The sequence below is a fragment of the Anas platyrhynchos genome, chromosome 3, assembly GCF_047663525.1.
Source record: "Anas platyrhynchos isolate ZD024472 breed Pekin duck chromosome 3, IASCAAS_PekinDuck_T2T, whole genome shotgun sequence".
Classification (NCBI taxonomy): domain Eukaryota; kingdom Metazoa; phylum Chordata; class Aves; order Anseriformes; family Anatidae; genus Anas; species Anas platyrhynchos.
Window position 1 is genome coordinate 89,892,894 of NC_092589.1, and position 20,872 is coordinate 89,913,765.

The window sequence follows — 20,872 nt, forward strand, 5'->3', positions numbered from 1 at the left end:
ACTGTTTTAAAATCCTCAGGTTATCAAAAGAGTTAGGGATACATCTGCTGCAAGAAAGCAGTCCTACACCGTAGCATTCAGTTGCTATAGGAACACTGGGATCCTGGTTATTCCAATTACACCACGCTGCAGCCAAATAAAGGTGTCAGAAAAATAGGTAGGTACATACACTAAACAATGAGCTCTAATAAAGCGCTCTTCATCAACATTTCACTTAAATGCAAGTGTGTGAAATTGTGATACCATCTTACGTATGGTTTCTATAGATAACATACAATTTTTGCTTTCAAAAAATTGTTTGGAATTCTTCAGATTTTAGAGAATTTGACAGCTGCTCTCACAGGTGAACAGCAGGTAGCAGCTACTCACCCCACAGAACCAGATGAGCAGAAGTGCATTTGGGTGTTGGGGGATATCAGCACTATAGATGCTTGTGTCACATTTCTGTTTCTATAATAGCTCTTCTCAATCTGTATTTCATCTTCAAAAATTAAGGGATCATCTAACCTGGGATGCGATAATCCTACAAAGGCCTGAAATTATTGTACCTTCACCAATCAAGTAATGGAGAAGTGGCATGCAAGTTGTGAGCAGCTAGACAGGGACGAGCAGTGGCAGTCTGTCCTGTGATAGGATCAGGACGTACAAGCTGAGAAATGCCCAGAGGAAGCATTTATAGACACACAGCTCTGCATTCACTTCAGGCTAAACACCAGCTCTTCAAAGCACACTTGACATACGCGAACACTTGACTGAGCAGGAATACAAAAGGTGTACGACTGAATATAATCTTTAAAAGAAAACACTTTACAATGTATAGAACTGATTAAATTTATATAGTGGAAATAATGGTGTGAGTTCAGGCTGCCAAACAGTTTCTATCATCACTGCATCATGTTACATTTGTTATCTACCATGCTGCACCAGATAAGGAAATCTGAATTAAAAAAACATCAAGTCTGACTGGGTGGCTGGATAAAGCCAAACATGAAACAGGATTAAAAGACAGACGGATGCAGTCCGCTGTAGAGTTGTCAGGGTACAAGAGACGTCTGGAGAATTACTTGCCACTGGTACAAACGGATGCTTGAGGGACCAGCAGCATCCCGTTACCATTCCCAGCTCGCTCTGAACAAGCCTCTCCTGAGCTAAAAGCAGCCCAGCGTGGCACTGACTGCAGAGGACCCTTAAGGAGAGCTGGAGCAAAGCAGCCAGTGTCAGCCCCGGCAGTGCCAGCTATTTTGCCCCTAGCTGATGCTCAGGTGTTTCCCTGTGTCACGTACATATACCAGAAGGAGCACCAAACACAGCTAAGAACTGTAATAATGCTGCTGTGTAAGGGTGTTTTGTTATATTGGGATTCTGAATTTTGACTAGTATCAAAGTCATTATAAAAGCTGATCTACTCTTCCAACCCAGATGATTCTGTGATACTGTCTTCAAGCATAAAGAGACAAGACTCAATCATCGAGAACTTGTTTACCAGTTTGCAAAAATTTTAAGTCAAACTCAGCCACATGTACTATTTTTGCAAATCACTGAAGTTGCCTGATGCTCTGAGATCTCAATAAAACCTTGTACTGTCCCCAGACTATTACTTTGCAGGGTTGTGGTGTGCTCCTATTCTCAAACCGCAGCACACTCCACAGATGTGCATGTTATAATGTACAGCAAAAACCTCATCAAATAATCCTTCTCGTTCGCATAAATCACCCATAAACGACTTCAACACTATTCCGATGATTTTATTGCAAAAATGCATGTTTGAGCACTCTCAAAATTAGCATTAAGAGCTTCTAGACCCTGCCTGCACTGCTGGCACACCACTAGTGATGGTCATAAAGTCACTGAACAACTGTAATGCTGACGAGGAACAGCGGCTGACAAGTTGTGTGTTGCTGCCTTACGGTTCCAGCAAATCTTTGTTTTTAAAACCACTACAGCGCTAAAGCAGCTCATGAAACTGTCCCAGTTTGTTGGCAAGCTAACGAAGCTCATTTGACTAACAAATGGCAACTGAAAAAGCATCTGCTCGGTGACCTACTTCCACGGTTGTGCTGATACCACTGGCTGGCCGGCAGCGTGAGTGCTGAGGTTCAGAGCAGCTCCTGCATCAAACCCGTCGCTCACCCAGCTCCGCAGTGCTGCAGGCTGTGCTGCTCACACTGCCCCTAATTAGTGGAAAGCCCCAAACGCACCTTGAATATTTATAGCTGATCGCCGCGCAGGAGGCCGACCACGGTTTTTAATAATAATTTTAAAACCTTTTTAGTAGATCATTGGAAAGCAGCACTACGTGATCCCATCTCATAGTAATACATGGTTTCTGTTTGGCATTTACCAGCCTTTCTTAATAATGTTCTGTGGGGGTGATCAGAAACATCACTAGGGAAGATCAGCTCTCCAACTGAGAGCAAGTTCCAGTCCCTAAAATACTGTTGTTTGCAAGCAGACATCCCCCTCTGTAGAGTGCCAAAAAAAACATGGTTTGCAAAACCACCATTCCACAGCAATAATCCTGTTACCACTTCCCTGATTTGTCAGTTTTAATTCACTTCTAACACTCCATTGGAAGCAAAAAGAAAGTTTCTAGAAAAACAGGCCAGTGCTGATACCAATTATGAAGTCTGAAGGGCAGACAGCAGGAAAATGGAAAATATCTTTGTATTTAATTCAGATGCAACAGAAAGGCATTTGAGAAAGTAGGTGGTAGGAGTGAGGTTTGTCACCAAAGCCATTAAAGATAAATGACCGAAGCCTTTTGGCCACAAGTATAAAACAAAAAATTCATCTGAATTTCTATATCAAAAACCAAAAAGCTGTTTCTAGCCATTTTCCTGAATCCAAGTAAAGCAGCACACGCTGATCCACTCCAACAGCATATGCTAGCATTCTGCTCTGGAAAGCTGTCAGCAACAGTTGATTGTTGGCACTTGAAACCACCAGACAAAACCAGTGGCAACCCCTACAACCAGCCGTACATGCTGCTGGGAAGAGGATAAAACTGACATGCCTGTATGCATTAAAAATGCATTACAAACTGACAACTAGCATCTGAATATTTCATTTTAGTTTTTAACCTAAGAATAGTGGGGCCTTGTGATTGAGAAGTGAATTCAGAAGTGCCTAAAAGAGACAGTGAAGTATGGAGCTCTTTATTAAGGCTCTGCATTTATATTCTTAAGATCATAAAATTTTAATTGAGTTTGAGACTTAAAGACTTGCAACCATTTCATTTTAGCAATTCTTGAATCTCTTTCCAGTGTTTGTTTTGGGAGTACTTTTAAGAAAGCTGGTATTGGCCAAAACAACCCTTTTGTGCAATGAAACTCATCAGTGTCTTTTAAAACATCAAGAATATTCAGTGCAGAACAAGAAAATACATACACGTGTAATGGTACCATAAGACTTCATTTCCAACTATGCTCTCTAAGAGGCTCTTTGGTTCAGAAAAAAAGAACAGAAAAGCATGGACCTACAAGTTTAAAATATTAATCCAGTCCTTCTTACACAGAAAGGGGTTACCAGTTTCCTATTTTCTCCATTAAAAGTGTCTATAGGATTTCTTAGTAGCACTATCCGAACACACACCGTGGTAGTAGTTCAATGGGAAGGCACCAATACAAGCTGTTTGGCCCTATGGCTTTGCTGCCGTCTACACACCAGAGACTATTTCAAGTGAAAAGTAAGGTTAAAAGAAATGAAGCTATCAGAGAACATGCACAAAATCTAAGAATGATTTTACTTAAGCTTTTACTAAGATATTTCTGGTGGTAGGCAGCAGTCATACAAACACTTACGGACATTAAGGTCAAAAGTTTTCATCAACTTTTAGTTTCAGTTTTTCCAAAATCTCTCTCTTGAAGTACTGCATTTGACTGTTTAACTATATTTATTAGAGAGTTCAAGTTAAAGCTTTAGAAACCTGTAACAAGCTCCCATTACACCTGACATTTATGGTGCTATCATTCAGAAGATTCAAGATATTAAAAAATGAGTCAATTACCAAACCAGGTCGATACATTCAGGAAGTTAGCAGCTGAACCAAATACAAAGGTGCCCTCGAGTGGCCATTTTAAATGCACACAATACACAGGAAAATAACTTAAATCAGGGGGACTACTCCATACTCTTTTGACAGGTTTTAAGTTTGGCTACTAGGTGCGTTTCTCATTGTCTTTATTACTGCACATCTCCAACACACATTGAAAAAACAATTTCAAAGCTGTAGCAATTACAGAGTCCTTGCAGATGCACGCACACAACCAACTACTTACCACTTTTTAGTATTTCAAGAGTAGATCTCTTTAAAAGAAGTGTAAGAATGTCAGTGTACTATTATTAACGCTCATCTCTGAATCCTTGCAGAAGTTCCTCAGGCTAACTGTGAAGGCTTTTTGCCAGTAAAGCATTTCTGCCATTCACAGCTCTAGCTGCTGAACGCTACGGAGAACAGATGCAATGCCCCACGTTTCACAAAACACAGCAGTCGGTGGCTTTTCAAAGAACCCAGTACTGCTGTGCAGTCACTATTTTGGACATGTTTGCCCCTCCTCCGTTCCTTTTGAGTGCTCGCATCTCATTTCAGGAATACAGCAACGCTTGTGCAAAACCTGCCTGTAGTTCTTCTTGTATGTGTGCAGAAATACAGACACTCAGAACATTTACATCACATAGAGACTCAATGATCTGGAAGTTTGTTTTGCTTTTTAAATAGTATTTGACTTCAGTGCAAAATACATATTTTTTTCCCAACTTCACGAGCATCCACACCTATTGCTGCCCATGTTTCTTTAGGTTACTTAGCTTCTCTTTAGGTATCTATCCTCTTGGGATGTTACAGAGTCAACATGGCTTGATTAAAGGCTGACACTGGATGAACAGAACAGATGCTTTTAATCTCTTACTGGAGCACTCTCCGTTTCCCCTGTCCAATCCAACAGATGTTTCTGCATTTGTTCTGGGGAAAAGAGCTCTCTTCGGTGAGAGCTTCCCAACACTTCACAAAAAAACCTTTTTTCCTCCCGAGTGGCAATGCCTGCTCCGCTGCACACCAGGATCGTTTACATTTTCATGACTGACATTGAACTGGCAACTCAATCACTACCGATTCCGGCTTTGGCAGAGTTTTTGTCCACATGGACATAGGTAGTTGTAGCTAGGTAATTCACCTGTGTTAACTACTCCTCAAATGAAAGTACTTTATACCTAATGGAAAAGGGGAAAACAAGACACCACACGTGACTACTGCTGGGAATGCAGCTGCACACAGAAAATTCACACCCTGGCCTCTCCAAACTATTTGCTTAACCACTGCTGGGTGATGTCCAGCTCAAGGCCAGGCACTAGTTTTATGCCCAGGCGTTGACGCTGGGCTTAGTATTGTGAACTTCTCATTGATGACCTACACAATGGGACAGTCCATCACCAGCAGCTCTGCAGAAGAGGACCTGGAGGTCCTGGTGAACAAGCTGGGCAGGTGTCAGCAACGCGTCCAGTTCTGGGCTCCCCAGCATAAAACAGACATGGGCTGACAGGAGCAAGGCAAGAGTTGCTAAAGTAATTAAAGGACTGGAGCATCTTTCAGGCAAAGAGAGGCTTAGCGAGTTGGGACTGTTCAGTCTGGAGGACAGAAAGCTAATGAGGGGGAAGAAATATAACCAACGTGTACAAATACCCAGTGGCGGAGAACAAAGATGACTGAGGCAAACAGCTACTCTGCAATTCTGTAGCTTAACTCATTCTAACAGCACGATCTTGCAAAGTAGTTTTATCCCTGCCCTCAAGTCATTATCATATTGTGTTTCTGTGCTTCCTCATGTTTAGCATATTTCAAAGATGCTTTGTATCACTTGATTCACAAATTTTCCATTTTGGAAAAACCTTAAAAACACCAGGGAGGTGGTGAAGTCACTGTCCCTGGGGGTGTTTAAGGAAAGGCTGGATGTGGTGCTTAGGCACATGGTTTAGTGGGTGACACTGGTGACAAGGGGATGGTTGGACCAGATGATCTTGGAGGGCTTTTCCAACCTTAATGACTCTGTGATTACGGTTCTTGTAATATTGGGAGCGGAGCTGTTTTGGTTTTTAAGCCACCAGTAACCTCTCCCCAAGCCAATGACTCTGAATGCTGCTCAATGCTCACTATAAAGCAATTGTTCACCTATTCTATCATACCCCAATTTCTCCATCTTAAATTGCCCATGCGGTATATTTTAAATCCATAATAAATTTACAACACTAATCTCCTTTAAGATAACTTTCTGGAAAATGTGTTATCACATTCTTTAAATTCACATCACATTTTATCCAGTTGCCTGATTTCAAAGCTCTTAAATTATACACAGCATCTTAAAGCATGGAAAATGTAGACCCATTATTCTTTTCTTCCCATGAACTTAAGAGTTACGTAGAACTTCTGCTGCATACATAATTCACACCCTTTCTAAAATGTAGAAACTTTGTTTATTATTCTGAGTATCATCAGTACATGATAATATATTCACACTACACGTAGTGGAATAAGTTGTACCAGTTCATTATTTCTGAGGCTGAAAGTATCTGGAGGGAGCTTAAGCTGATTTACCATCCACCATTACAGGGCAGTTTCCATAGGCATTCCGAGAAGTCGTGCTGTTTCTTCTTATATACTTCTATTAAAAACTGCAGAGATACTTGTGTTAATAGCTACACCACTCATCTTTATACACAGCCAACACAGTGACCTCACTGCTTCTTTTCCTTGTTACTCATATGGCATAAGGGTCTTTGCATTTGATATAAACAAAAGTTTAAACAAGCTTGTCTTTTGATAGTTTTTATTTTATATCGAAGAGAGGTGCTACTTTTGTTGTTGTTGTTGTTAGGAAATAGGATGGCTTCAAACTTGATCTCCCAAACCTCTGTGCAACTTGAATAATTTCTCCTGGCCACTGCGTCTAAGAACCTGGCCTCATTATCAGCTTTCCTGCCACCTTACTAGGTGTACAGCTTTGATTACAAGTATTTGGAGCTCAATACAGAGATCATCAGTTGAGATGAATGCCCTGTTCAGAAAAAGCTTTCAAAAAGATTTTGCAGATGCAGAACGCCTTTTGCCTCTTTCCAGAGTGAACAAGTAACTTCTGCTGAAGACGAGACAAGCTACCCTTTGAGCACTTCACATTGTTGGGCATAATCACAGCACTGAATCATTCCACTTGTGACCAAAAATCAGGCAGCAACTTATGCCCCAGCACAGACACCCAATCAACGCTCTTTCAGGAGCTCTGTTCAGACCTTTAGCAAGCCCAGGGCTCTGGCTTTTCACAATGCCTTCCCTTCAACGAGAGCAAATTCCACCCACTACTGCCACCTCAGACATCATTCCACATACTGGTGACGAACCTGCTAAAGGCTAGGCAGAAATTATGTATGAATAAAGTACAGCAGCAGCTTTGGTATCAGATAAATTGTTTAGCAATGAGAGTAAGACAATACCCACTCCTATACAATACTCCTATACAACTAGGAACCATCTTCCTATTATTCGAGCAGATAATGCATATCTATTTCTTAGGATAACAGGATGGAGGGGAAGCAATGCAGTCTTAGCTTTCAAGTTTAATTATTACAGTTACTAATATTGGTAAGTCTAATCTCTGAACTTCTTCCAGGCTAGGAAGTGATCTCTAAAAACACTCTCCCCATTTCCACTTCTGTTTTCAAGTAATTTGTCTTTGGTTGGTTAGAGAAATAAGGGAAAGAAACAAGGCCAAAAAGTGCACTTGAGAAATACGGGCTTTGTCTTGATAGTCACAAAAATGAGATAATACTTGGAAATGTGCTCTACTTCACTGAGAAAACTGGCCTAACATTAGTTGTGATGTTCTGAAGAGATTCCTGAGAACACTCCTCAGCCTGCATTCAAACTAAGCTGCTTCAGTTGCAAACCAATCTGCTTTCAGCGCCATACAAGCGTTTCAAAAGAATCAAAAATTATGACAGTTCAACCATCATAATAGTTACCACGACTAGATAGTCGTGGTAAATGGAGCCAAGTCCAGTTGGAGGCCAGTCACTAGTGGCGTCCCCCAGGGCTCGGTGCTGGGGCCGGTCCTCTTTAACATCTTCATCGATGATCTGGACGAGGGCATTGAGTGCACCCTCAGTAAGTTTGCAGATGACACCAAGTTAGGTGCGTGTGTCGATCTGCTCGAGGGTAGGAAGGCTCTGCAGGAGGATCTGGATAGGCTGCACCGATGGGCTGAGGTCAACTGTATGAAGTTCAACAAGGCCAAGTGCCAGGTCCTGCACCTGGGGCGCAATAACCCCAAGCAGAGCCACAGGCTGGGAGATGAGTGGTTGGAGAGCTGCCAGGCAGAGAAGGACCTGGGAGTGATGGTGGACAGTCGGCTGAATATGAGCCAGCAGTGTGCTCAGGTGGCCAAGAAGGCCAACGGCATCCTGGCTTGTATCAGAAACAGTGTGACCAGCTGGGCTAGGGAAGTGATCGTCCCCCTGTACTCGGCTCTGGTGAGGCCGCACCTCGAGTACTGTGTTCAGTTTTGGGCCCCTCGCTACAAGAAGGACATCGAGGTGCTTGAGCGGGTCCAAAGAAGGGCGACGAAGCTGGTGAGGGGCCTGGAGAACAAGTCCTATGAGGAGCGGCTGAAGGAGTTGGGCTTGTTCAGCCTGGAGAAGAGGAGGCTCAGGGGCGACCTTATCGCTCTCTACAGATACCTTAAAGGAGGCTGTAGTGAGGTGGGGGTTGGCCTGTTCTCCCATGTGCCTGGTGACAGGACGAGGGGGAATGGGCTAAAGTTGCGCCAGGGGAGTTTTAGGTTAGATATTAGGAAGAACTTCTTTACTGAAAGGGTTGTTAGGCACTGGAACGGGCTGCCCAGGGAGGTGGTGGAGTCACCATCCCTGGAAGTCTTTAAAAGCCGTTTAAATGTAGAGCTTAGGGATATGGTTTAGTGGGGACTGTTAGTGTTAGGTCAGAGGTTGGACTCGATGATCTTGAGGTCTCTTCCAACCTAGAAATTCTGTGATTCTGTGAACTAAAAATACCATTAGCTGTAAATACAGTTTTCTTTCTTTTTTTCAGCCTCTATCCTAAGTTTTATTAATGAACTGCGTACAACCCATTTTCAACTCATTTAACATCTTACATCATCAGTGGCATTACAAAGCCTACGGCAAATGTTGTTTCTGCAATACAGATAACAAATTTCATACGAGCTGGGAAAAAGAACCCGACCTCAAAGTCGAGAACAGCTCTATCTGCGGCAACTTCAGCAATGAAAATATCACCATAAGAAATTTATAATAAAAATAATAATCGCCTTGCACAATCACATAGGCTGGACAACTACAGGCTGCATCTGGAAGTCTTAACAACCAAAGTTTCTTTTTCTGGCTCTTCATCACTGCCTGCATCCACGGCTTTCTTGGAAGTAGCAGAAAGTGGTATGAGGAAGTAAGAGAATATTAAATAATCCAGAAAGATACCAATATGCACCAGAAAAAATATAATAGAAGAGTAAAGTCAAAAATACAGAAACAGAAGAATTATCGTCACTTGTACTAAAGTCTGGTGGGAGGAATACAGTAGAAAAGCCCAACCAGAAAAAAAAAAAAGACTGAAAATCAAGGGAATTAAAACAGTCAGCTGCCTTCTCTGTATTTTTCCCATTTAGGAACCCCCTTTCATACCCAACTTTAGAGCTATGTAAGTATGCTCTGCTGTAACAGGGAACAGCCCTCAAAAATAGTAAGGCAGTTTATTCTCCTAAAAATAATGACAGTTTTATACTATGTTCTCTTGGAATACGTCGTGTCTCTGACTAGGCTTGCATCTGCTCCACTTCTATTTACTGCAACAAGTCTGGCAAAGTCCTCCAAGTCATTAATTTAAGCAGACAAGTTCAGATTTTTGTGGAAAGGTGTTTGTGTAACTGTAAGCTGTGCTTGCCTAAGAGCGCTCCAGGAAAAAATAAAAGAGCATAACCAGTTTAATGAGAGCCTACAGCAAACAACAGATTTACTAAGCAACAGTCTTTACAACTGAAGGAGAAACCACTCTGCATGCTTTACCCTTCATGTCTCGGATTGTTCTGTGCAGCAAAACCACAGGATGAGCACAGAAGGATTTGCCTTTGCTTTGTAGTGAAACTCAGGTGCAAGTCTGAAGTGGAATGATATTCTTGAACAGCTTCATATCAGCACCCACCTGAGGTTTCACATGCTTTAACACTGAGGTTTAACATTGCTTGAGGTTTAACATTGCTTTAACATGCAAAATTACCTCACACTGCCTGACCTCTAATAAGTATCTTTAGTTAATTACAGAAGCGATGCAAGCCCTCAGTTGCTGTGTACAAGCTTTTGGGGTAAATCAAGTCAAATACCACAGCATACTGCACAGCAAGTTGTTAACATGACTGTCTTAGATGCATTGCATTCATAGACCCCGATCCTTTTGCTACGTGAAGTTTGTTTTAATAGATTCCACATTGCATGTGGCATCCTTTACAGCTTATGTATTGCTCAAAAACTTGGGGGCTTGGCAGAAAAGACTTAGGTGGACAGTATTATGTTAGGAGTATTTTAAATTAGTCAAATTGTTAACAATTACTGCTGCTCTCAAAGTGATTATTCAATAAGCAAAAAAAGTTCCTGCAGTTAGCAATGTCAAATCCGACAGTATATTCACACAAAAATAACATGTACTCCCAAGTAGTCAGCTTCATATTTTATTTGTATTATTTCTCAAGTTTTAAAGTTCAAGCACTCATAAAAGCATAACAAACACGAAGTCCTGCATGTTTCAAATTTCCATCACAACAAAGCAAACCAGGAAGGCAGCCGGTCAGATGGACACTCGGCTTCCTTAAGCAACTGGTCTTTCGAAATCTTGACAAACCAAGGTCTCACCACAGTAGGGCTATGAAGTACTTCCTGAGAAAGGAAGTAGTAATCTTTTATACCAGCGTGACTAATTAATGTTGAAAGAGAAATATGATGGGCACCAGCCTGAGAAATCCTACTTCTGTCACAGGCTATGCTGCTTACATGGAATATGCTTTGATAATAAGGATACATTTACCTGAGTACAATAAATACCATACAGCTGTCTTGACAATTTAGTCACAGTCAGAATCCTACAACTGTATCTACACATTTACAGATCATTACAACAGTAACGATTCCTCATAGAGCTGACACACATTAAGTTACTCTGAAATTCCCAGTCTTTGGGCTGGCTCAACGATAATTGCTTTTGCAAATGAAAACCACCTGCCTTAAAGGATTCCTGAGAATTATACGTCTCCCTAAACTACACCTTAACTTCAAAAAAAGATGCTCTTGCTTATACAGCTTGATTTGAATTTGGCTGTGTGGAGCTTACAGAAGTTACTGCCTCCTTCCATGCTTGTTGGTCATACCTTGTGTAGTGGGTTTACGTGGCAAGGCTTTGGTAGCAGGGGGCCATAGGGGTGGTTTCTGTGAGAAAGATCTAGAAGCCGCCCCATGTTTGGGAAGGGCCCCATTGTTTTCCAGAGCTGAGCCAATAAGCGATGTTGTTTTGCGCCTCTGTGAGAGCATATTTAAGACAGGGAAAAAACTGCTGCGCCACACAGCAGCCGGGAGAGTCAAGGGAGTGAGAAACAGCCTTGCAGGTGCCAAGGTCAGTGTAGAAGGAGGGGGAGAGGTGCTCCAGGCGCCGGAGCAGAAGTCCCCTGCGGCCTGTGGTGAGGACCATGGTGAAGCAGGATGTCCCCCTGCAGCCCATGGAGTACCACGGTGGAGCAGGGTTTCACGCTGCAGCCCGTGGAGGAGACCACGGTGGAGCAGGTGGCCCTGCACCGACGGAGGCTGCCGCCTGTGGAAGACCCCTGCCGGAGCAGATTCCGGGCCGGACCTGTAGCCCGTGGAGAGCAGACCACGCAGGAGCAGGTGACCTGGCAGGAGCTGCTGCCCGTGGGGGAGCCAGCTTGGAGCAGTTTTCTCCTGAGGGATGGACCCCGTGGTACGGACCCATATCTGGAGCAGTTCTGGAAGAGCTGCTGCCTGTGGGAAGCCCACGCCGGATCAGTTCGTCAAGGACTGCATCCCGTGGGTGGGACCCCACAGCACAGGGGACGAGAGTGACCGAGAAGGAGCGGCAGAGAAGAAGTGCTGTAGACTGACCATAACCCCCATTCCCCCGTTCCCCTGCGCCGCTCGGGGGGAGGAGGTGGAAGAGGGTGGATGGGGGGGGGAAGGTGCTTTTGGTTTCTTTCCTTTGTTTCTCACTTCTCTAGCTTGTTAGTAATGAGCAATAAATCTTACTATCTGTCTTCTTATGCTGAGTCTGGTTTGCCCGTTACACTAATTATTGCGTGATTTTCTCGTCCTTATCTCAATCCTTGAGCCCCTTTCACATATTTTCTCCCCATTCCTCTTTGAGGAGGGGAGTGAGAGAGCGGCTGTGGTGGAGCTCGGCTGCCCACTCGAGCAGAACCACGACACCTTGCCCCTGAGCAGATGCTTGAAAAAGCAGGAAAGGAAAAAAGGAAAAAAAAAACTCAGTTGTGCAAACGCAGTACCATGTCATATGCACCCAGTCTATCTGAGGATGCTTCCATGGGGCACAAAAAATAAAATGTTCGCCTCATAGCAGGCTTATTTATTCATAGTTTTGTTGTTCTTGTTTTCCACTGATCAGAATAAAACAAAGTCAAATAGTGCAACATTAGCAGAAGCTAAATAGAAAAAAATATATATATGAGAAGAGTCATTAAATTTTTCATATTTGCTTGTTTTTGGCCTGCGTGTTTGATGGCAGTACAAGTCTGGCCACTAGAGAAATTTGTTACTATAGTAAGGGTCTCTCAAAACTCAATTTAGTACTACACCAGTCTTCTTGTCACCTCATGTAATTAACATTTTGATACAAGAATCCTGATAACCACAGCAGCAAGAAGGGAGTCTTGACACTTACACTGCTGACTCCACCAGACAGAATACATTAACACAGACACTGTGCTGTTAACAAACTTGAAAAGCTTCTGATCTTGCCAAAACTGATCTATGAAAAATTGTGTATGGTTTTGAACAGATTCTCTTAAAATGTACAATTTTTATGCCGCTTGAAGCTTTTATCACAAGCACCTTTAACGGTGAATCAAATCCAGGGAAGTCCCTTGAAGTTTTAAACACCACTTCAGCAAAATCACTTGATTAAGGAAAGCAGCCCTGAAGGTCTAGCTAGCCAATTTTTGCACTTGTTTTACCTGCTCAAACCCAGAAGGGACTCCTTGTACCAGATGACAATACACATATGCATCTCCAAATTAAACTGTTCACAACCAACAGCTCCTGAGACTGATACTGATAAAAGGCTCTCCAGGAGGAGAAAAGAAGTGCATCAGACATGCAGAATATGAAGGCCCACCTTCAATTCACCTTTTCTTCCTCTTCCCTGTCCGTCCAAAGCCCACAGAAGAGGTGATCACAGAATACCAGGTACACAAACACAAGTATGCATGAGCTGGGCTGGGATCAGAGCCAAGCAGAGCAACTGAAAACAAGCAGCCCACCAGGATGACAGGCACTGCACTAGTTCAGGGAATCTGTGTGCTTTTAGGACTTTGCTACTACAGTAGCAAAAAATTGCCTACCTCAAACCCAATGTCTGATGGCCCTGAAGAAAAGCAGATAAATGTGAGTGTGCAGGATTTGTCTGTTTGTTAAAGTATTTCATAATCAGGTTTTGGTCCTAATCAGAAAAATAATGCAATTTATACTAGTCAAGGAAAGAAAAGTCCAGGTAGGAAGAAATAAAATGCTGTTCCCTACTCAGCAGTACCGCGCATCTCTCCAGCTTACCTGGGTTCTATTCTCAATGCTATGTCAAAAACGATTTTTATTAGTTTGCAGTACTACAAGCAAAATCTGATTACTCATTCAAATCTACTAAAGCAGTAGACTATTATACCAGACACCTAGGCTTTGTGCTTAAAAGCACATTGCGAGTCTTTTGAGCTTTTTATACTAGTTTCAAGTGATTGTTGCTATTTTCTACTTTGTAATTAAAATAACAGAGGTAGCTAACAGTAATTCAAGAGGTAAAATATAAATTGTGGTTTAAGTGAAGCGACTTTTCCCCTACTGCAATAATGCTTGATGAAATTCACTTCTCTGATTTCCACATTTTTCTAAATTTTCTAAAATAAGAACATCTTTTGAAGATCCATTTTTTCAAACAGCAAAGGCAGCATAAATTCACAGTCTACTCCCAACCTTAGGCTCATTTCAACAGACAAAGTCCACTGCCTAGTCAGACAGGCTAGTAATTTTTTTAGTGTTAGGCCATTCTGAAATAATGTAGATATACAGGAGTTTAAACATACATGTTCCTATACAAAAATTGAGATGTATAAACTAGATTGTACACCCCATGAACTGCTTTATCAAGAAAACAAATGAATTCTGAACTTCAGGAAGGACTGACATTCTCAAAACTGCTTTGCAAGGAAATCTCTCACCAGCTTACTCTGGTGAATGCATGACTATTTCATTTCTTATTGTCTTATTACTCATTTGCTATTACAGTGCACCTCACTGGAAGCAAGGTTCTGACATTTTGGCAGAGCAACAAAACCCTCATAAAAGGGACCCAAAACACCTTAGGACCTCTCTCATCAAGATATTACAGAGAAAGAGGAAAACCAAAGTACGCAGGAACAGTAATTTTATTTCTATGACAGAAAAAGATACTCAGAAAGGACTCAAAAGTATGCTGTTAAAGAACTATCCATCACTGAAAGAACAAGACACAATATAAAAGGCTTGAAGAAAGTTATTACAATCCAACAGTTTGCTGTTAAAAATGCAATAGACAATGCATGTTGTACTTACAGAATCTAGGAACAGATTTCAACAGATAAAAGAAAGCATTTAGCTCTGTATCAAAAAGTTTTCTACTCTGAAAGACATTTTAACGTGTGTAATGTTTTCTACATTTCTCTCATATAGCTCTCAAGTAAGAAAAGTGAAACTGTTTACTTACATTGAAGGTGTTTACTGCATTTTTATCATAATACTTCTTCTTTTCATACTTGTCCCTGATGAAGAATTCCACAGCTCTGGAAACAGCTAGTTTAAGGAAAATACGCATTCCGATAAATAGCGACAGTAAGTTAAACGGCTGACAGGTTATTCAAATTAAAGAACTGCAGATTTTGTTCCAACCCATTTTGTCACTTTAAAACAACGGAACAGAAACTACTCTGCACAGATCAATTGCTATTGTATTGTCCAAAAAGAGCTGCTTTTTACTGCAGAAAATTAGTCATTTTCACCTCTTAATGAAGTATCAGAAAGATATACTAGAAGTAACCCAGCATTTCACAGTTATGATATTTGCACTTGGTATTTATAAGCTGCAGAACTGTAGCACTGCAAATACTCACAAAGGTACTCACAGTAAATACAGTAAATAATTAAAGGATCATTTATCATCATAACTTGGAAAAAACACTCTCTCTTCAGAAAAAAAGGTGAGATGTATGTACCTGTTTCCTGATTTGCACAAATTCTAACATGCATCGAAAGCTGATCATAAAAAGTCCTCTGGGATCAGCAAGTCCTCTATAAGAATATTCCACTACAACAAACATCTCTGTGGAAGGGAGAGAAAACTAAAGCAATAGTGATAAAAAGGTATTGAACCACAGGTGGAAATAACAGCAAGCATCCGAACATGGAAGACCAGAACAGACAACTTGCTAGCTCGAACACAGGAAGGACAATAGTTATTTTCTTCAAGTATTATCTCAGCTTAATAAAGCAGCTCATCCATAGCAGAGTAAATACTTGAATTTTAGTAAAGCTGACTCTCTGGTATCTATAGAATAAATTTTACATTTTTACTTATCTATTTGGCAATATGATTATCCATTCAGAAATCAAGATTTCAGCAGTGAAAGCTGAGGTTCATTGCAACTTAATTCCCATACCATTTTTTCCTCAATCAGGGGAAAGGTACCTTAGTTCCCCGTACTATCTCTTAAGATTAGCACTGAGCTCAGAGCACTCAGTTACTTCCTTTTATACATAAAGTTTTATCTTCAACAATAATACTTAGTTTCAAAGGCATGCAAGTGTCACCTAAACACTTGCCTCATAAAAAAAGCTGCAAAAAGAAAACATTATTTTCTTACGCCTTTCAAATGTATCTACATTCTAAAGGGTATCCCGAGCTCTTTAAAATGTTAGCACCAAGCTAAGCTATACATATGTTGTTCTTTATACATACCAAACAATCAGAAGTTTTTAGATTTCAGAAGGTTTAATTTTTTGGGATTCTATTACACTGGGGTATGAACTTGTGCATTTTGAAAGATACCACTTTACTGAAGATAACCCACGTTAATGTATGCCAAGTTTTGAATGATGTCTCCCCTTACGTCAGGAACCCACCATGTCCTTGCTAGCAGAGTAATTTAATGCAACCTCAACAGATGCCAAAACTGTTTTAAGAGACAAGTAAAACAAAGGGGGGAAATTAATTTACTCTTAGAACAAAACCACTTTCAAACAGTAAACTAATGTTCACATCAAGAGGATCCTCAAAGCCAGCTCCCAGGCCAGAGGACCCCTGTCAGGTACAAGAAACGCTCAGAAAGGTCAGTCTTGTGATCAGGTCTTGTGATTGGGGGACCTTTATCAGGAGACTTTGGGCAGATTCCAACCCTGAAGGCTTCTCCATTCCTCCATTTAACCACCCAGAAAGTAGAAGAATGTATATTATAGTGCTACAAGAAATTAAACGCTAAGATAAAATAATATATACAAAAGTGATCACTGTAAGGCGAAGGGTTTTCACGGCTCATCCAAAAGTTGCTTCAGAATATTAAGAATATTCACAACCAGAATACTTTCGAGACCATAATGATTTTGTACTGATACAAAAGGTCAAAAAGATGGCAAAAAAGTTCATATCACAGCAGTTATTACCAATGTCGAGCAGCTAAGTAGCTGCCAAAATTGAGGGAGAAGAGAATTAGAACAGAAAACACTGTCATCATTTTTCCTAGCACTGTATTTTTAATGAGAGGACATATGCAATTAAATAAACTCAGTTTACCAAGTCAACCACTCAGAAACTGACAAAAGACTATATCATTATCTCAAGGTATACACCGACTTTTGTTAAGTTTTAACCTAAGTATTGCAGCTGGGACACTACAGTACTATGTGGTTCCAGTTGTTTTTTTTTCCTTAAACTTATGTACATTTAATGCAAAACCTACTGGAATGTCAAGAAACATTTTTTTTCCCCCAAGCGCTCATTAAAATGAAGAGTGTTACCCTTCAAAAAAATCTTCAGCACATTACATATCAAGCATAGTATCTAATAAACAGAAGAACCAAGATCACTTTGGGATATAGAAAAAGAAAATTCAGATCCAATTACAGCTAAGTCAGTTTATCAGCCTCTATAGCCTGTGTCAGGTTAAGAGAGCTGGGAAAAGATTCAGCTCACTTAACAGTAAGTGTTTAGTATCTCATTACAGTTAAGAGTTCCAGTAAGATCAGGTGAAGCAAATCCTACCTGCGGAGTGCCATCACTAAATCAGAGGCTAATACAAACCTAGGTTAATGCTACTATAAATTATCCAAAGGATTCAGTACATTCCAGAAAGCTAATTTTTGAGTAAAGCCATTCCATCAGTGGCAGACAATTTTTCCTCCAACCCTCCCCTTCCAGGTACCTGGTGACAAACAGGCACCAACACAAACGGCAGTTGTCAGAGATGTTTGGTTTATTCAGATATTCCCATACTTACCATCTATGCTCACGTAGTTCATACACTGCACACACTCGAACTTCAGAAAACTGAACTAATCTTAATCTAGAGGAAGAAATCTGTTCTTCACTTTCCATAGGATCCAATGACTTATTTTTCTCTACTGTTCAGCTCATTATTTCCTGTTCAAATGCTTCTAACTTCAGCTGGCAGTTATTCAAGACAGGGACAGAATCAAGAGTTCTCTGGTATCACTCTTAACTTCTTACATATATGGAATTTATGAAGTCACTTCTTTTGACAGTAAAAATAAATGGGGCTTGCCAAATCTCATTACAAAGTAGATTTGCTATAACTGAAGTAATTTAAACCTTTTCTGAACCGTACCCAACTTCTACTGTTACTTCTTACACAACAGTATCGACAAAATAACAAGATAGCAAAAGTAGATTTTTCTTGAAATAGTCCTAATGTCTAAATAGCAGTTAAAGTCATTTCAATGTGAAAACTAAAGCAAAAAGGATACTGATCTGTTTGAGGTCTTCTAAAGTTCTCTGGGAGGTTAGCTTCATAGAGTAGTCTTGCTTTAGTATTTCCCATTTCCTGCATGCACTAAGGAAAAGTGATAGAAAACAGTTAGTTCCTGACCATTTATACTTCACATCATGACCATCAGAATGCTAAAGGCGTGCTTAAATGATGCTGTAGGTTTAAAAGAACTCAGATGTCCCAAATTTATAGCATTTAACAAGCTTCAGCTTCTCAAACTCATTCAGCATAATAAAGATTCATGTGAACATGAGTATTTCTGATCCCCTGCTCTAGTAATTCAAGTTGTGTACCAAGATTATATATAAAAAAAGGTTTAAATAATACATTAGGTATTTGTGAATAGACTGTAGCTGACTAGAATCTGCTCAGTCCTATGGCATGAAACCTAAAAAATTGCTTGCAATATCTATAAAGGACACAGTCTCTTTACAATGAATCAGAAGAGCTAGAGAGTACTTTCAATATTTTATTTATATAGAAACACATTTGAAAGATTCAAGGAAAAAGGAAAGTAGAATAAATACTCTTTAAATACACCTCCTCAAAACTGGAGGCATCTTTCTTTGATTATGTAGCTTTTCTGTGCACATAGGATTATTAAGTTACCTTGCCAGACAGTTAAAGTTGCCCTTAAACATTTGAAAATCACAGTAGCTCTCCTGTCTCTCCACTTCGACTGTAAAACATTCATGACAAACTCAATCATTCGAAAAGGATTCCTTGAATTCCTTCCAATTTGGAAACATTCTAATATTTTACCTGTATTTGTTCTGGTGTCCACTGGTCCAAGTTGACAGATTTGACCCTTGATATATGGACCCCAAGATTTCGATGTATTCCAGCACATCTGATGCAAATGAAAACACCAGTGTTCCAGGAAGCCCATCTTGGACCTAAAGGAAATAGGGAAATACATGAGTTATTCTCAAAATTCCATATACTGCGAAGATCTTCTTTGGCATGACTCTGTTCTCTCCAATTAAAAGCAACCTAAGACACGCACTTGTACCAAACTTGAAATAAAATGCAGAGCAATCATATGCGAATGCACCAAATCCTTTAATACCCCACATATGCAACAGTAGCGTACAAGCTTTTAGGGAATGATTATACAGAGATTTACACAGCCAAATGATCAAAATACCCAAGACAAAGTACAGTGGAAAATGAAATATGTTCAGTCCCCTTGATGTCTGAACTACTTAATGAGGTGCCATTCACAGCCCAATGAATTTTCCTATAGAATCAAGATGATTTATGAACTTTATCACTGTTAATGCAGCTGAGAAACATGTTGACACAGACCTAGGATACGCTGACCTGAAATCTCACAGACACTTGGGATATTTGGGACTGCAGTAACTTCGAGTCAAACGCCCTTTAATGTTCTCTCTAATGTTTTTATAAATGATCTGGACGCAGGACTCAAACGCATACTAAGTAGATTTGCAGATGATACTGAACTGGGAGGAGCTGTTGACTCTCTTGAGGGTGGAGATGCCTTGCAGGGAGATCTTGAGACAAATTAAGAGGGCTGGGCAATCATCAAGCACCTGAAGTTGAATGAGAGCAAGTGCCCAATGCTGCACCTAGATGAGAGAGCAGCCCTGCAGAAAGGGATCTGGGGTTCTGGCCAACAGCAAACTGAATGCGGGTCAGCAGCGTGCCCTGGAAGCCAAAAGGGCCAACCACGTCCTGGGGTGATTCCGTGACTCTCACTTAGGTTGTTTTACTTCAGCTCTGAACACCGCCAGTATTAAAGGCAGTGTTTTAAACTCCATCTAGTTCTGAACTCTACACAATTAAAGTGATCAAATAATTAACACCCAGAAGCAAAGAAGACACACATTGAAGAGCTGGAGCTTGTTTGGAGCAATCACTTTCCCTTCTGTAGGACAGATGGGCACCCAAACCATTACCATAACTGCAGCAGTTTGCATTACACCACTAACACACTGTTAGCACATACAAAGGGCCCTGGCTTTACTGCGAGAGGCATTCCTCTTCCTAGCTACAGCAGGAGTAGCCACTCTGCTTTTAATTTGTCTTGCTTATGACCTCAACAAGTCAGACCCCTGATGTCCAGCGCTTGACCCTTAAGACCAAAGTGATTCAGGTGACTGGCAGTTTTACAAAGAAGTGCTACGGTGATAAAATTAGATTTCAGGGGTCAGGAGAGCTAACCATTACTCACTGAAACTGACCCTGCACAAATTACACTTCTACAGAAATACTCACCAGGTATGAACTAACAGTCAAACTATTTGCAATATACATCTGAAAAGAGCTCAAAAGCTAGCAGCCTCCTGACCTGCCGCTCCCCCCATAAAATACTCCATACACAAAGCACCCCGTTCAATCAGTCCATAGAGATCCCAAAGCGCAGGAGGACCCCACTAGCAATGTGCACTGCCACAAGTTACAGTGCTCCAGGATGTGCAGGCTGCAGGCATCCAGATATTAACCAAGCTTCAGCTGAAGTTATGCACCAGATGAAACTTATTACAAATACTCCACTGTGGTTAACGTACCTTAGCTTG

General features: G+C 41.0%; 1 protein-coding gene across 4 annotated transcripts in view; it reads right to left on the reverse strand.

Moving 5' to 3' along the window:
- SMAP1 (small ArfGAP 1) overlaps window positions 1-20,872 on the reverse strand; it is an 85,402-nt gene that overhangs the window by 48,413 nt on the left and 16,117 nt on the right. For all 4 annotated transcript variants that reach the window (XM_038176565.2, XM_038176566.2, XM_027455024.3 and 1 more), the window contains exons 2-4: window positions 19,092-19,225; window positions 18,307-18,392; window positions 15,038-15,113 (exon numbers count right to left, since the gene is read on the reverse strand). In XM_038176565.2, the coding sequence (XP_038032493.2) occupies window positions 15,038-15,113; window positions 18,307-18,392; window positions 19,092-19,225 (296 nt within the window). The remainder of the gene's footprint in view (window positions 1-15,037; window positions 15,114-18,306; window positions 18,393-19,091; window positions 19,226-20,872) is intronic.